This window comes from Aphelocoma coerulescens, chromosome 4 (assembly GCF_041296385.1).
Source record: "Aphelocoma coerulescens isolate FSJ_1873_10779 chromosome 4, UR_Acoe_1.0, whole genome shotgun sequence".
NCBI classification, from domain to species: domain Eukaryota; kingdom Metazoa; phylum Chordata; class Aves; order Passeriformes; family Corvidae; genus Aphelocoma; species Aphelocoma coerulescens.
The window spans coordinates 35,356,912-35,375,204 of NC_091017.1; the positions used below are offsets into that span (position 1 = coordinate 35,356,912).

Below are 18,293 nucleotides of genomic sequence, written 5' to 3' on the forward strand. Positions count from 1 at the left end.
TCATGACTGGTATCTAGGTGTGCTGATAAACACTTATCTATCTCCACCATAAGCACATGAATATCCCATAGCCTCTGAAAGTGACATCTGCCTTGTGGGGACAAAGGAACATTAACTTTTACACAAGAATGACAAATTGCAAACTAGATACATTGGTAAATATACTTCAGGCTCTGAAACAGAAACAATTCTATGTTCAGACAGCAAGCTTGCAGCTATTTAAGCATGTATTAAACTACTGATATGGATTAAGAACATAAACAAGTATTTTCAGGAATGCAGAACCACAGAATTCAGCCTCTTCTACAAACTAATTTATACCTGTACAACTTCTATTGATACAGCATTTCAAACATTTGAATAAGAATCTTATAGAAAGAGACAGTATAATCCTGCAGATCAGAATTTGAGGCAAGGAAAGAAGATGGTTTCCCAAACTCTTCCTTTTAAATGACCGATTGTCAAATTTCTTAGAAGCTACCTCTACTTGTCTTCCTTGTATTACAGAGTGACAGTATTTGCAATGCCAGTCAGAATAAGAAATATTGTTAAATTTTTTAAAATATGGATTACATTTGGTCCAAAAATGGCATGTTATCAGTAGAACACAGATATAAACCAAAAAAGTACATGGCATTTCATACCCTCACTACTATTACTATGTATCAAAGAGGAATTTGGGAAAATTGGTGAGCTTGGAAAAAATGTACACATACAAATCAGCCTGCAAATGATGTCCCAGTCCATGTCCTTACTTTGGCCTTTATCTTAAAATACAAAAAAATGATGTTCTGTGAAAATGAAGGCTCCAAAGATTTCTGACGCTCACAGTTAATACGCTACACTTACCTTTTTCCTATTTAACTACAGATTCTCCTGTAGTTATCTAAAATGCATTAAATAAAAAAGATTTTCCTCCAAATTAGAAGTTACTTGGAAAGGTTATTTTTCGAGGACTAAAAAATGGGTAACATTTACATGAAACCCTTTCTTGCACTGTTTCACCTTCAATTGTCTACTTTGTGCTATTCACTGCATATGCAGACCACAGATCTCCTTAGTACTCTGCACAAGTTATGAATCAAATAATAACACACCTAACAAAAAATGGCAATAGGACAAAGTATTCTTATTGTTTTGTGCAGTAGCACTTCTATTACTTGTCCTTGTCTTCTGCCATGCAAAATACTACTGTACTACTATTATTATTATTATTATTATTATTATTATTATTATCTTACCATAAAACATCATGTGGAAATGACCACCAAAGTTCAGGGTCCTGCTGCACTGGACACTGCACTCTCCAAAGCACTTTTGCCTTCATAAAGATGCAGCTGCTGTCTCTCCTCAGACAGTGAATCTACTCAGTTAAGTATCCTGCACTGTACAGTACCACACATTCCACATTTTGGAGAACTAAATGCCTCACCAACTTTTTCCCAGGACTCCTCCGTAAAGTCGGGTATGTTTTATCTTGGGAATTACAGTGCTCATAATAAATCCCATGTTCCTACTGTACAGATCAACATTTTGTAGAAAACCAAAACCTCTAATGGACCTTAGAGTTCACATTTACAGCCGAGGCTGTAAAGCACTCTTTCTAACCCACTATAAAATTTCTTCCTCTACTCACACTGCTCACAGTGGTCAATGTATCTGTTCCAGCTTCTGTGAACCCACAATCACATTTTTACCATCGTTTTTCAAGCAGCATTAGAAATACTTATTCTAGTATCCCAAAGAGTAATTTCTTCTTTATGCACTCTCCAAGATATTCCAGGATATAAATCCTGGAATGCAGCAGTGGCTCCAGACAATGATGTGCAAACTATTGGCTAAGCAATTTCCTAACAATATTCAAAAGTATAGTTTGGGGTGAAAAAAACCCATAAGGAGCATGAAGGGCATTTTTAGCAATCCAAAGATTCTTCCAGGGCAGTGCAGGCAGCTTCCCTTCCCCTGAAGCAGCCTCTGATGTTCAAACACTATTACTACCTGGATAAGTTTCTCATTTTCCCTTCCCTCCCTCCTGCCTACTTCAATGGAGTCTGGAGCTCTATCTATGTTTATTTTCATGAAAATACCTTTTTTTTTTTTTTTTTGGCTCAGCAATACAATAGTATGTGGCTTCTTGGCAGCTACACCTGCACACAGGATTTACCAATGCAGGACAGACCAGTTGTCACAAAGTCTGATATTCTGCTTCACAACAGGCTAGTAATTGCTACTCAAACAGAAAGTGAAAAAATCCTATAATGTAACTGAACAGTCTGCATGAGCCAGAAAAAATATGTATTCCCAATCCTAGTAGGAGATCACTTTTCACCTAAGGAGTGTAAGAAGTTTCCTCTCACTTCAGTTTTACTAGTTATAAATTGATGGTCATTAAATTAAGCAAATCTGTTTTTAGTCCAGCCTCAGTATATGAGTCAAAGGCTAGTCTTAATAGAGATATGTCTTAATAGTTCGTGCTACAGTGCTGGTCTCCCTCTTCACATGATGCTTTCAGAAAATGAGATCTATTAATTTTACCTTATAAAAGCTCTATGACACTCCCACATGACCATCTAATATTTTTATAATAATGCATCTTTCTTACTGTAGTTTCTGATGCACATGCATCTTCTCAGATATCCTGATGATCATCTGAGAACAGATTAATGTAAATTGCATTATATTTTACTTCCACTTTATCCTAATGGAACAGCATCAAGTTCAAGACTGGATTGTTACTAACTTGTCTGACTGACAACACTTACTGGTAATGCTGTCTAACTACAACTGCATGTGAGAAACATACTTTGATAAAATGTTGATGACACACTTAAAGAAGCATCCACAGCTTTTAGTGAGAGGGAAAAAAGAAAGGAAGAGGACAAGTGGAGAACTATCAGAAAGAAAAGCTGCATAACAGGTGAAGAAACACACTGTCCATCCAGGAACAGGACAGTTGGAACACCTGCTATTCCTGTTTATAACCTGATGGTGAGCCTAACATTGTAATGGTACTTAGACTTTCAGTAATTAGGAAACACCAGGAAGGGAGCCTATGCTATATTTGAACTGGCATATTTACTGGCATACTACACAGGGTAAATTTAGATTATCTTGCTGGGCCTGACTCTGCAGCTCGCATTTGTCTTGACATCAGGACCTAAATTGAGCCACGCCAGAAACTAGAGGTGGCTACAGGGTCTGTGTCCCTGAGCTCAGGTGGTGATGGCTTACAGTATGTTTTTCTGCCCCTGAAAGTAGAGATTTACTTCTCTATTTTAGTAAGTGGTGGGGTGGGAGCAGGGGAACTCCAGCAATAACAATTGTTCCCAGAGCACCCTAGAAAGAAGCAAGATCCAGCAGTTCCATATTCACATTCAAAGAAAATAACTTTGGTCTCCACCATTAGAAACACTGCCAAGTACGGTAACATAAAACAATTTTAGAAGCAATAAATTAGGATTAGGACAGTTTACAAAAATATTTTGATAGTGGAGACACAGTTTACTTTATTCAAACAGCTTGCTTGAGATTGAGAGGACCAGAAAGAAATTTTAAGGAGCCTAATTTTTTTTTTTTTTTTGTCAATGACAGTAGTCTCTGGTGTGAAAAAGGGACTATGTCAACTGCCCACTCATCAGCAATCACTCTCCTACACATTCATCTGGGCTCTGAAAAGAGGTTTCAAATTACTTCCAAAATAATATCTATAATAGTGTCCTCTGGCAACAGTGGATACTAAAAATGAATGCTGCATTTACTGAAGCTGAGGGAAAAGTGGGTGGGCAAGAATGCAGTCCCTAAGTTTGTGCAGTGTGTTCTTCTGATCACATCACCTGTCTTCCCATTCTGCTCAGAGAAGCATCTCCTTCACTATTCCTTTTTATGTTTCATTCTGATTTGCTTAGAGAATACAGTTTTGCAGCTATCATCCCTTCCTGTACAATAGAAGAGTTTACTCTTCTTGAACCTTAGGAAATGCATGTTACAGAGTAGCCTCAGTTATAATCATACTGAGCTTTTATTTTCTGACTTGTTTTTATCTTCTTTTATTGCCTGCAATATCTGCTTTGTCACACTTGTAAATCTCCTATCATGAGAATGGTATAAAGCAACATTTAATAAGCAGTAGAGAACCCAAAAGAAAGGATATACTTCTGGATACAGTACACACCTCTGCCACAGTGTGAACAGTGGACAGCAGCTCAACCAATAGGATGGGACCAGCTGAAAGATGAGTTAATATTTGAATTATGTGGCAATCAAAGAATAATGGTTTTTTTCTGGAATCATGCAATAGCCAAAAGAAAAATATTTCTAAAAAAACCCCAAATAAATCAATCCACCAAAACCCAACAAGAAAACAAAAAAAATTCCACTGCAGTTTTTTTCAAGAGAAGAAACATATCCAGAAATTTCTTTTAATGAAAAAAACCCACTCATTTTTTCTTCAGGACACTAAGAAAGCAGGAAGCATAAATCTATTGGATTCTACCTTAGAATTCCATTCATTAAATTGAAACAATATTGTTACATTTATTGTTACATTTCAACTCACATGAGAGAAATAAGTATACAACTTTTTTCTTTATAAACAAAAGAAAAAATTTTAGATAATCAGAGGACACTAGGCCTCAATCAATATAACTTCTTACGAATTTTGATCCCAATTCCCCACTCTCATCCATCATTTATATCCATTTAACATTCAAAGCTCTGTTGTACTAGCAATAGTTTTTAGTTGTCTTGCAAATGGATCGAACAATTAAAAATCAAAACCATAAAAAGCCACTCCACAAGCATCAGAAGAAATTACTCCATCAGCCTGTATTAACACAAGTTTTATGCAATTTTCTATACACTGTTCCTAAAATGCCACCTTTCTGCCACTGATAAAATATCTATGCTGCTACAAAGGACTTCAGATTAAATTAGGTACTTCATACTAATTCTCTGCCATCAGTGTTTCAATTAAACCAAGGCACTTGAATGCTAGAACTCATTCCAACCATTTAAATTATATATCCCCCTTTCAGACTTTGAATAGAAATGATTAACAAGTAATTTATGTGTTGGGAAAAAATTAAATATTTTGTATTGAGGAATGAGAGTTTATATGCTTTTTATAACCCTGTATATTAATGAATCATTCCTTTCCAAATGGATCTGAGTCACAGAACAGAGCTATAATAAATTTTAACTCAGTTATGGTTTCATTTTTTGCAGAAGTTGCAGCCAATTATGAGACACTTCAGTATCGCTGATGTCACCTAAACAGAGCCCTGCCCACCCAGGTATCGGATGTCACAGAATATTCTGAGTTGGAAGGGACCCACAAAGATCATTGAGTCCAAATCCTGGCCCTGCACAGGACACCCCAAGAGTCACATCATGGGCCTGAGAGCATTGTCCAAATGCTTCTTGAGCTCTGTCAGGCTGGTGCTGTGACCACTTCTCTGGGGAGCCTGTTCCAGTGCCCGACCACCCTCTGGGGGAAGAACCTTTTCCTGATATCCAACCTAAACCTCTCCTGACACAACTTCAGGCCATTCCCTCAGTCCTGTCACTGTAAGAGAAGAGACCAGTGTCTCCCCTCCTCTTCTGCTCACAATGAAATTGTAACTGCAGTGAGGTCTCCCCTCAGTTTCCTCTTCTCCAGGCTGAACAGACCAAGTGATCTCAGCTGCTCCCTATATGGCTTCACCTCCAGAGCCTTCACCATCCTTGTGTCTCTCCTTTGGACACTCACTAACAGCTTAATGGTTTTTTTTTTTTATATTGTGGTGCCCAAAACTGCCCCCAGGACTTGAGGTGAGGCTACCCCAGAGCAGAGGAGAGCAGAGTGGGACAATCCCCTTCCCTGCCCGGCTGGCCATGCTGTGCCTGATTCCCCCCAGGACACGGCTGGCCCTCCTGGCTGCCAGGGAGCTGCTGACTCATGTTCAACTTGCCATCGACCAGGGCCCCCAGCCCCCTTTCCATGGCACTGCTCTCCAGCATCTCATTCCCCAGTCTGTCTGTACATCCAGGGTTGCCCCATCTCAGATGCAGAATCCAGCCCTTGCTCTTGCTCAACATCATACCAGTATGGTACATATTCATATCAATATGAACATCATATCATGTTGGTGATTATCTCATAAAAAAACAGGTGGTTAAAACTGAACATGCTGATATTCCAAGGCAACAGCTGTAAGAAAAGAGTTTTAAGGATTAGTCCTCACTATAACTTTCATCCCTGCTTTTAAGCCTCTGCAGGTTTTGGTACTCAATATTTTGGGGGTTTTCCAGTTTGAAGCCTTAAAACTTTTGGGGACTCTTTTCTAAATTCTCAAATAAAGGTGGCAGCAGCAACCCCTTCCTCTTCAGAAGTATGTGGACAAGCAGTAAAAATCCCAGCAGCCCAGCTACTTAGCAACATGAGTCACAGTGAACATTGTCTGCACCAATTCCACTTTAAATACAGAGTTCACATAAAGGTCTTTATCCAGTTATTCAAAGACAACTTGAACTTTGTACTTACTCAGGAGAGAACTTCATCCTCTGTAACCACAGTCAATGAGAAGCATTTAACACTGTCTGATAGGAAAGACAGCCCACCAGTTGTGTCCAGAAAACAATTTTCTTGGGAACTAGACCTTGATAAAGAACTTGTTGCCCTCAAAAGCCCCAGAATTAATACTTACTTTATATGAAGGGGTGTATTTCTTTCACAAATCTATGCTTGATATTAGTGTGGTCTTCACGTACGTACCAACATTGACTCTATAATGCACCCAAGGTAAAACAAGAAAAATAAACTTTTTTTTCTTCCCTAGGGAGGAGGGTGTGGAATGGAATTTCTTCTGTCTAGAAGAAAATGATGCTGACATTATCCTTTCGTGCATGCACTCTCTTGATGTCGCAAGGTGCTTCCATAAAAAGGAGCAAAACAGAAGCAAAATTTCTGTTGTCTTTTTTACTGAGGCATTAGAGTCACAGTTATGCATCTATATTTCACTCCATTTACTAGATGTTCAGATTTGTAATAATAACAAGAAAGGAAGCTCCACAGGGTGCAAATAACTCATTGTGTCTTATATTACACAGAAAGGTCTCTTTGGAAAATTACACAACAAAATGTTTAGTCTTTTTATTGTGTTTACTATAAATTATCACTGTCTAGAACCCATTTGAAACAAATTATGAAAAAGAAAAAAAGACTGCTAAGTAAATATTTTCCTTCTTCATAGCCACAGATGAAAGACAGTGTCTGTATGTTTCCTCTTTAATACACTTTTTTCATTGTTATCAGACAAAGCTAAATCTTCTAATTTTTTAATTCTTATCAACAATTTCCTTACAGCATGTTCATTAGGAACACGTATGACTGTTTGAAGCAGTCTGGATTACAGCTTCTACCACAGAATCTCAATGTTCCATGAATGGAGGGCAATAGCTCAGTCACAACATATCTGAAGTGAAGGCAAGTAGCCTAAGGAAACACGGAGAGGGGAGGTAGTGAATGAATTTAATACACGTGGAACTGAGTAATAAAGCATCATCCTCAGAATCCTCAGAGGAAGAACATTCCCAGGATTAAAAATTGAGTACTGAATTTGAAATAAAGAGGAAAAACAAGTTGCACAGATTTTAGCCTAATTTAATACTGACAGCTGCCTTCACCTTAACTAATTTTCTGCAGAAAAAAGTTCTACATATTACAAATATCAAGTAGACAAGCTTTTAAATTTCTTTCAAGACATTATAGATTAATGCTTTACTTATACATGTAAATGAACAGATTCACATCTGCACCTGCTAAAAACCTCCTTCCCCCCAAAACAAACAAACAAACAAATTATAGATGATAATTTAAATTATTAGAGGACTAAAGAGAGTTGGAAATCAGTGTAACCATCCTAATATGAAGATGTTGGTAAAAGGGTATTTGTTATTCTACTATCAGTTAATTCCACAGCCTTTTACTCATGTATTTTATCCTTATCACCTTATCTACAGTAATTGCACTTTGGATTTGTGACACATTTCTGTGTTTTATTATATATAATAAACGTCAGACTGTAATCATCTGATGATTAGAAAGAACACCTGCAACCACTACTAAGATGAACAGCTAGAGCCACTCCATGCACAGGGAGAGAGCAAGTTAGACACATGCTACCAGCAGAAGAAAGATTCTTTCCTTTTCCTTTCCTATTGCAGCCTTCCATTGTAATGCTCCAGTGTACAACCAACTCACATCGTCAGACTTGTCTTTAAGGGCAACTGTAGCATCCACGTTCTTCCTGGAAGAAAGCTAAATGTGTGTCTTCCTGTCACAGAGGAGTTCATCATAAAGCTGTTATCACTTCATGTTCTTATTGACAGAAAGCAACAAATTCAAACAACAAGCAACAACTGAGCAAAATTCAGGTTTTGGTCAAGAAGAGTTATGGCAGCTCCCTGGCAATAGGAGCTGTCTGGCACAGAAGTCTAATGGTTTTATGATTAAAACAGGATTTAGGGGCTAGCATCATGAAAATAATGACCTATCATATCAACTACCATATCAACAGCAGAAAAACTCCATTTTTATTTCATCAGAAAGGACAGGCATACACAATCCAAATCCTAAATGCCTCTCTTTGCTAGAAATTCACTGCCACTTCTAGCACATAAACAGTGCTGCACAAAGCACGCAGGAGCTACATAATTCTCCTTTTTGTTTGGTTGGTTTGCGGGGGGATTTTTTGGTTGCAACATTTTTCTTTTGCAAGTCACAACTGAAATCAAACAAAGTGTATGAAACCGAAACTACTGCAATATTGCAGAGATTTATATATCCCTACTGCCAACCAAATAACCTAAATCCCTTCTAGAAATGTGCATGAATCTATTTGCCAAATAAAGTCGAGTTTATGTTCATTTTGGAAAGGACACAGTGGGATTCTTAAAATTTGTCCATAGGAAGGATCAAGTGCAAATGAAGTTGAACTATTGTAAGAAAAAAAAAAAAAATTACTGCCTTTAAAGTAATGCAAATGTGATCTGCATGAATTTCAAGTACATCACCATTGTAAAACAAAGATTAAAATCACCAGGTGAAATACAGGCAAAATACCAGAATTTTATTCTAAAAAACCTGTAATTTAAACTGACCCAGCAATCATGCTTCAGACTGTTGTGAATTAGCACAACACACACGTTAATGCTATTACAGGTGAGGCGGAGTCAGGAGGGCTGGCCTTAAACATAGAATTTGTTGTGATGAAAATTTGCTGTATTGCTAAATACTGTAAGTTGAATGGCAAGTAAAAACAGAATGAAAAAAAGCCATGCAGGATCACTTTGATTTGCATTTGGGAAAATATTAGAAGTAGAGGCTAGACTGGTACCTGCAATATATCTGTAAAATGTGATATTTGTTCTAGATGAAAATACTTCACTGAACAGCTTGAAATTTCAGGAGCGACTTTGAAGATATCCGAATGTGGAGGTCAGTGAGATACAGGAAAAAACTTGCCATAACTTCAGGATACATCCATGACATTTTTTAGTCACCACTACCATTGTGCAACTGGGTATGTTCAAGTTTTATTTTACTCCAAAACATGAGCAATATTTGAATTACTATGAGATTTAAAAACTGCTAATTATCTTAAGCTGATGTACTCCAGCATATTCTCTCATTGGCCCTATGAGCTGACACTGCAGGGCACCACAGGCTACAGTGATGATGGAGAAAGCTCTGGCATTACCCAGAATAAGCAGCTTAAGAAACAGGTGGAGGAACTGAAAACTGTGACAATGACCATGGCAGATAACCCGTGAGGTTGTCTCCTTCACTACAGAAGGGAGACAGTGATATCCTGATACACACTGTGCACTGTTACATAGAAAGTCTAATGTTTCCTGGATGCAGTTTTTACTTAGTTTCAGTCATATGTCAGAACTAAAGGTATAGAGTTATAATAAACTTCATGTGATATTTCATTCTCTCTTTTGTCATATAAACTTGCTTTTGGAGAAATTGCTGAACAGTCTACAGCAACAATACTGATTTGTGTGTTTCAAGATGGCAGAAACACAGTGAAGTAATAAATACCGTCAGATCTAGTCAATAAAAAACCCCTTAATTTTTCTACAGAGAGTATTGGAAGAAGTATAAATAATTTTATTAGGAACTCTAGGAGGTAAGAAATGCAAAACATAACTCATAAAGACATATTACTCTGGTAACTGGTAACCTACTTGACCTGTGTAGAATTATTTTACATATTTAATCTCTCTGTGTTTTACTTATTTCCTCAACTTGTTATTTATTTATACTCCACATCAAATGAGGTGCAATTTCTCTTCCTTCGCTGAACTTGTTACTGAGATTAAAGTTCAGAGGAATCCTAGCTATGCTTTTTATTTTGGTTAAAATCAAAAATATAAATCTTTTTCAGAGAGAAATGTAACTCTCTTTTTATTCTTCCCAGATGAAAAGCCCAGTATTTTCTCAGTAGGACACATATCAGGAATTGCATTCATACAACTTCCTGGTATCCCTGCACAAATACGAGCACGATAAGATTACAACTGAGTGAAGATTGAGTAATTTATTACTATTTTTTGTCAACACTTTTGTATTTTGCACACTGTTTACTTAAAATAAATGTAGTCCAATTAAAATACAATTCTAGTTATAATATTATAAAATATTTTAACTTATCTTACTTCTCTTTGTGCAAGTGGAGGCATGAGTCACCCTACCTGGATTTTCTGTCACTTGCCACTTCACTCTGCCATATGCACAGAAAAGAAAAAGGAAGCTAAGTTTTCACTTAGAGAATTATTGCACAAAGGGAGTACACCCATTCAAGCAAACATATATTTATAGTAGTTAGTCTAATACTGACATGGCCTCGGTAATTACTCCCTTTAGAATTATGAAAGGAAGATGTTTATCCATCTGTTATAAACACCTTCTCCCAAATTAAGGACAAGTGTAAAAATAACCTTTAAAAGTTCAAATTTGTCATAAAAAGTTGACACAAGATGTAAAACCAATGGAATATCAGTTAATTAGAAAAACTGAAAGCGAGAATCAAGTCAAATGTGTATACGAGGTACAAAGAAATAAAGCTCAAACCAGAAAAACAAACAAAAAATTACTTTGAAACAAAAATCTTGTGTGAAGTACCTCTCCGCGAAAGCATTAGAGGAGAACATGCCATTGAAATGACATATTTTATCTGCTACTTAATTTACCAAAGAGTCCAGACAATGTACCACGATTCACACATCAGGATTTTTTATGAAGTGTTGCTGCGATGACAGACAGATACAGGATACAAGAGTTTAGGATCTCTCCTCTTTCACCCTCCCACAGGCAATATACATATCAGTCCCACTGCCTCACAAAACGCCCAAAACATTATCAACCACATGGCTTGGTTCAGAACTACGTTCATCCTGATGCCTCTCATGTCAACAATTGTTTCTGTCCCAAATTACAAAGCCTTCAGCAGAAAATCAGGGAAGAAAACAGAGATTCCACCAGTCCTACGGAAACCTTTGCCAGTGACTGAGCAAGCAGATACTTACTGAAGTCAGGGAAAATACAGTACCAATAAAAAATGTCAATTAGCACAGTACTTTAAGTGCTGTTTTTCATAGACAACTTGACAATTTAAGGCCACTGAAATATTGTAGAGTAGCATGTGGGTTTGTCTTGAACAGGGATGTAGTACTTCATGTCATGACCTGAATTCTGCTTCAGGTAACTTACTCATCAAAATTTTCTCTGTAAAAATTAGACATTCATAATTCTAACATTGTGTCAAGAATATTTTCCCAGATGCCAAAACTTTTACTTGAGAGGGAGAATAAATATACCATATTTTTGTGTTGTAGTATGTCTGTGGCCTAGATACTGAATGCAGAAGTAAAAATGGGAGCACCCCAGAGCTTTCAAGCATGAAAACCTCCTCTGGCACTATAAAAAAAACCCATAAACCAACACTTTAAAAGATGCATTTTATAAATAAATTAATGTGCAAGTGTCAATTTTTGCAAAACTCAAGCAATATATTTTTTTTTCATACCCCAACACCTCCTTTCAGAATTTCCTAAGTGAAAGGGAAAGTAACTTACTTGCAAATGTCATCTTCTGGGTCCTCAAGCCCAAATCTTTCATCAAAAGTAAGCTGTATCCATACATTTTCATCAAGTGCTACTAATCTCCACACTAGCACAGTGTTGCGTGGGTATGTGTGTGGAAACTTGGGGCTGTGAATACTTCCATTAGTAGTCACAGTTATTATCTTCTCATGGTGAGGATCCTGCACACCTACAGTAAGGACAGAAAACAGAGGCATCAATACTCATTCCTTCTGCTTTTCCTGAAGCGTTTCTGTAAGTATGCACACATAGAGACACTTTCGTTTTGTTTTCCTTTCTTCATCTTGCAAGAATTTCTCCTTGAAAAATCCATACAGTAACAACACAAGAGTCGCAAGTATTACTTTGCTGGCAAAAAGTTATTCAAACCCAAGTTTCAGCTGCTCTTTAGAAAGCAGAGTTCAAGTGGAGATAAGAGAAATGTGACTCTAAAGTCCCGACTACAAGACTGGACTTCTCAAGTCCACCAGCCCAAGGGCTACATCATGCAGCCTGCTGACGGCTTCAGTTCTTTATTACTGGAGATTGCAGAGATCTCACAAGGCTACAGGGAGAGGTCTGCTCAGATCTACAAGAAAAGGGATGGTTCAAATTTGTCTTTTGTTAATGGAGACTGTCTGACATTTATTTGGTCCAGTTTGATGACTGCCTCCTTCCTGAGGACTGTATCAGAGCAAAGTTGTCCCTACAGAGGACTGAAAGTGGGACATGCTTGGGGAAATTTGGGCAAGTCACCAAGCATAAGAAATAGGCCATTTACAGACAAGCCTCAATCAAGGGCACTCCTCAAAATTGTTCACAACATTGTTAGATTAAATACATGTAAAATTAAATGAATGTTTCACAACATGTCAGGAAATTAACTCAAAAGAAATAAGGCAACTATGTTTGATTTGTAAAACCCACAGTAACAATGAAACTACTGAAAAAACCTCTGCAGGTTATGGATTCGAAAGTGTGAGGAGTTAAGCAAAAGAAAAGGACTCTGGTGAGCAGCAGCCATGCCTTTCAGAGTCCCAAGAATTATCTTCACAATAACTCAAGAAACCTCATTCTCTAAAGCATCCAATACTCACAAGAATGCATATTCAGCTTCTGGAATCATCTCATATTGGGTATTTAGCAATAAAAAAAAAAAAGGTATTGACCTAATACATTTTAACATTGTGACATACGATGATGAGATTGCTAAACAATGAAAATTTATTTCCATAAGCAAATCAAATGAAAACCATCTCTTTTTTGCTATAGCACATGACTTTTATTATTTTCATATTTTTCTAATACCTGTATATGGTCAGATTGATATTTCACTCAGTAAATTATAGGAATTCTCAGTGGAACCTATTAATGACTTTTGTAACAAAATAAGGTTGTACTTTTGTACTGGAGAGTTAATTTTACTTTCTTTCCAGCTAGTCATTGTTTTTTTCCAGTTACATGTTTTATCTTATTTTTCTGACTTTTTTTTTATAACCAGCATTATGATAAACATTCATTTGAAGTTATGAAAGACATACATACTTCAGTCTGCTATGAAAATACATACTGCAATTCTGCCTTATTATAGCCACATATAAAGCTGGATAGCTAAATGAATGCAGTGCAAGAAAAGAAGGCCACAGAGACTACATTGCTATTTTAAAAGAATTAATCTATACTTAAATATAATTTAAAGTCTGACAAACTTTTGCTTTCTATTCTTCTGGATTTGTACCTTCTACTTGCGGTATGAAAATGGTAAATTTTCTTTTGAGTAGAATGTCTTCCTATATAAAACTAATGGAGTGTGGTTCTGCCAGTACCCACACACACTTGCAAAGGACTGACTGCAGTAAGAGAGGACAGCAGGCAGTAATAAAAAAAAAAGGCACAAAACCAGAATTCCTAATTTAGATACTTCATTGGGTTTTTGTTAGCTGAGTCACAAACATTTTTCTATAATGTACAGTCTGTCAGCTGAGAGCTGCATGCTAAACACAGGAGCTAAGAATAATAAAAAATACTTTCCCAGAGATTAGTGCACCAGAGTTCTATTTCCAAAGTATTCAAAGGACCACCATTTCAGATAAACATGTCAAAGTGTGGTATCTGAAGGCACTACACTTAGTGGTACATATTGTCTTTAAAAGCACAAACAGGATTGCAAACCATGATATATTTCCCAACATATTAAAAGGTGTTTTCTTTTGCATCATCAGGGCACTGATAACAACAGCACTGCAAGTAAGGACTGTAAATAGTCTAGGCATACCAAATGAGAAGTCAATAAAAAGGGGAAAAGGAATGAAGAGATATCTACTAATTTAGTGAACTGCATCTCCAGTACCTTCAAGCTCCTCCGTTTGCAATGGAAAAATATCTATTTACTTTACACACAACAGTGTTACATGAACATATCCAATTGCCACACACACCACTTGCTCCATTTCAAATATTTGCTTTTGCACAGTGGAATTTCTTCTCTTACAAAAGAATTACTTTGTATGACTACAAAGGCAAGTAATTGCTGTCACTGGAGAATGAAGGTTGTTATTTCTCTTTAGATAAGCTGCAATATCCTTTTTTATCTGTTCTACATAAATTGTACCAGTGTACCTCAAAAACGCTAGCCTTTTTCTACTGAGTTCATGGATGGTCTGAAAATTTGTTTTGAGTAGACTGCATGAAAAGCACAGCTACCTGTGCATGGCTAAGAGGAAACTATAGTTTCTGTTCTTTGTGGAACGACTTTGCAATTCCTGGCTTTATTTTAGGTATAAGTCAGTCCAAGTTACACTAAAAAGGCAGTAACAAGCTCACTCAGATTTACAGCAGTCAGCTGTAGAACTCTGAAGCTATATTTATAGCTGCTGTGGTCTGTCTGCCTTTCTAAGAACAACCATCCACCCCACCCTCACCCTGATCTCCCTCCACTGTCAAAAAAATAATAAAAAAAAAAAGGAAAAAAATACAAAAAAAATATTAGTGCACAAACAGCATTGTATAAATCTGAAGCATCAGTTTAGGTGAGGATTGAGGTAGACAAGGCGCCATCTCAGTCAGGAGACAACAATACCACACTGGGAAAATGGGGAGGGCCAAAACAACATCTTCAGTATTTACATCTTCAGTAAAAAGCTTCAGCAGACGATGAGCAACTAAGATCATCTTCAGGAGAAAGTCCTGGAAATGAGTCAAACTAGACAGGAAAAATCCCTGAGTTGACCCAGAGATATGACATGGTTACACTTATTAGGAAAGGACAGAACACACTTAATATAGCCTGAAGTTGAAGAATGAGTCACCACAGTTGTCTTTGATGTGGTACAAGATGCTATCACCAGATTTATACATCTATCAATGCAGAAAGTCTGCCCCTGAAAATTACAAGATTCCAGGCATTCTGAAAGCACGGCAGTGCCTAACCCTTCCACCAATGTACTTATGCAGATGAAAAACCACAGTATCACCAAACAGATCAGCAGATGCCACTGTAAACTGAAATTAAACCCACCCACTAGACATGCTCATTCCTGTCTACTTCAAAGTAAGTCTCTTCCCCCATGGGCACAACACATTTCACAAAGATCAGCACTGACACTTTTTAAATATAGCAAATACCTCCTTCTTTGTACATTGTAATCTCTACATTTTAGCAAGGGTCATGGTTAAAACTCAGACAAATTGCATGCAGTTCAGGAAAAGAGGAACTGTAGAAGAAGAGTGGAGCACCATGGGTGGAATAATGACCTCAGCACTGATTCACTTACAAGGTCACAGAGTACTGGTAAAATTAATTTTTAAATCCTTTTGCTACAACTACACTTATTTCACAACAGGACAACAGTACTGCTAATCACACAGTCTTAATATATATTATTTGGTTGATTTAATCTGATAGCCCTAAATTATGAAAAAAACCTTTTAGGCCTTCAGAAAGAACATTAGCTCATGCGTGGCTATCACTGCTTAAAAACAATAAAGCCAAATTCAAACACAAAAAAAGTCTTAACTCCAAATATTTACCAATAAACATTAGAAATTTTTCAGGTATACAGCAGTGTTGCAGTTTGTGAATTTTCTGTTTTAAAACTGAGAAACAAAAGTTGCCAGTAACTCATTGGTCATTACCATAGAACTTCAGAGGGAAGAAAGGTTTTTAAATTAATTGAAAGGATTTCCAGACAGCAATCCCATATAATTTTTACAACACACCCATCTGTACAAAAACTGAGACTTTGTAGAATGAATTCTTTGAAATGTAACATAACATGCTATTTCCTCCTCTTTCACCAGACTTTCAAGAAGCACCTGCTTTGAAAAGTAGTAACTCAAGGTATACAGGACCTTCTGTTCTGTCTCTGATTCAGTTGCCTCCAGGCACTTCTTAGCTATTATCTGAATACAACAGCCAAAAGAAATTTAACTCTTTTGCCAGGCACAAAAGAAAAACTGGGAAATCATCTGTTATTGGCAGAAAATTGAAGACAAATACCTCTGTTCTATATTGTTTGCACATAAAATGGCTATCAGAGCAAAGTCACTCAAAGTCATACAAATGCTGCTGTGCAGAGACCTCTGAGACCTCCAGTCCCAGCTCCTGTTTAGGTTACAGTTCCCACTCACACCAGAGCAGCACATTCATTGAAGAGTTGGCATTTTCTAGACAATGCTCAATGCCCCTCACAGATGGAAACTCCACAGCACCTTGGGATAACTTATTCCATTGCTGCATTACTTCTCTAGGTTAGATGTTTTTCCTAATGTCCAATCTGATCCTCTCAAACAGCAATTTTTACCCATGATTTTTCTGTTGGTTTTGAGGAGGTTTTTGTGCAGGTTTTTTTTGTTTTTTTCTGGGGGATGGGGGGTGGGGTTTAGTTTGTATTGGGTTTGTTCTTTGGCTTTTTTGATGGTTTTTTTTTCAGGATTTGTTCTGGTGTTACACTCAGTACCTTCTCCCAGGAAGAGTTTAACTTGTCCACCCCTTGCAACTGCTCTTCAGGCAATTGGGGGCCTGCTATGCCTGCCTCACAGCCTTCTCTTCCTCAGACAAAACAAGCCCAGACTCCTCACTGTCCACTCACCACCTGCCACCAACTAGCTGAGCCTTCAAGCCTGGCCATCCACCCAGTTTTCAACCTATCCAAGCAAGCAGTCTATTCTTCCAAACATTGCGCCTCAAGTAGCACAAGAAATGTTTTTGAAGCACACATTGTTTGCTTTCATCATCAACCTTGCCAGTACTAAGAAAAAGAAAACTTAATACTGACTTGCTCTATCTCATAAGAAAGCTTCCCTAAGCAGTACAGTCTGTGGCTTTTCTGGGATACACTTCTTGAGACAGATCTTCTGTGGATTTCTCCATTTTCACTTGCTTCTATGATACAGCTACCTATTTTAAGTCTTGACATGATTCTTCAGGTATTAGTAAGAAATTAGAGAGATAAGCACTACCCATAGTACACACACACACACACACACACACACACACACATAATATACATGTGATCTGTCAACTATCACAGCATGATAAATGCAACCTCTAACTAGAAATATGCTAATTTGCACATTTACTAAAATTGGAAAATGTAACAAGTACAATTTATAAAGTATTGCATGGATATAAAGTAACAAACTAGAAACATGTAAGAGAAATATTACATTTTATTTACATTACTCCTCCCTCTGACACGTACTTAACTCACACACTTGGAAAGGCATGTGAAAAAATTCTAGTTCACACGAGTCAAGATGACTGTATGGAAGAACTGTATATTTTTTTTAATCCTACAATTTAACCTATTCCTTTTTTTCTTCAGTTACTATTTTGAGTTCAAATTTGTACTGTTACCTTAGGCACTGAATATCATACACTATTTGACTGCTGGCTAAAGGTCCTTCTGCCTTTCACATTACGTTAAGAACTGAACACAGATGAAGTGAGCAGAGAAGAAAAAGCTTTCTAATTGATCTTCAGGAACCCTCAGTTTTGGCAGCTGGCCCAACAAGGAAGGACAAAAGGAAGAAAGCAAGGACAGAGAGGTGGAGGGGGGAAAGACATCAATGGGCAACAGAGCATGGAACTGCAGTAACAGATTTAATAAAGCTCCAAAAGAGCTATGTGACTTAATGTCTTGCAAAAGATAATAATGACTAATCAG

General features: G+C 37.2%; 1 protein-coding gene across 1 annotated transcript in view; it reads right to left on the reverse strand.

Annotated features, from left to right (window-relative positions):
* Positions 1 to 18,293, reverse strand: part of PDGFC (platelet derived growth factor C) — a 124,524-nt gene that overhangs the window by 40,401 nt on the left and 65,830 nt on the right. The window contains exon 2 of the mRNA XM_069013567.1: positions 12,121 to 12,316. Within this exon, the coding sequence (XP_068869668.1) occupies positions 12,121 to 12,316 (196 nt within the window). The remainder of the gene's footprint in view (positions 1 to 12,120; positions 12,317 to 18,293) is intronic.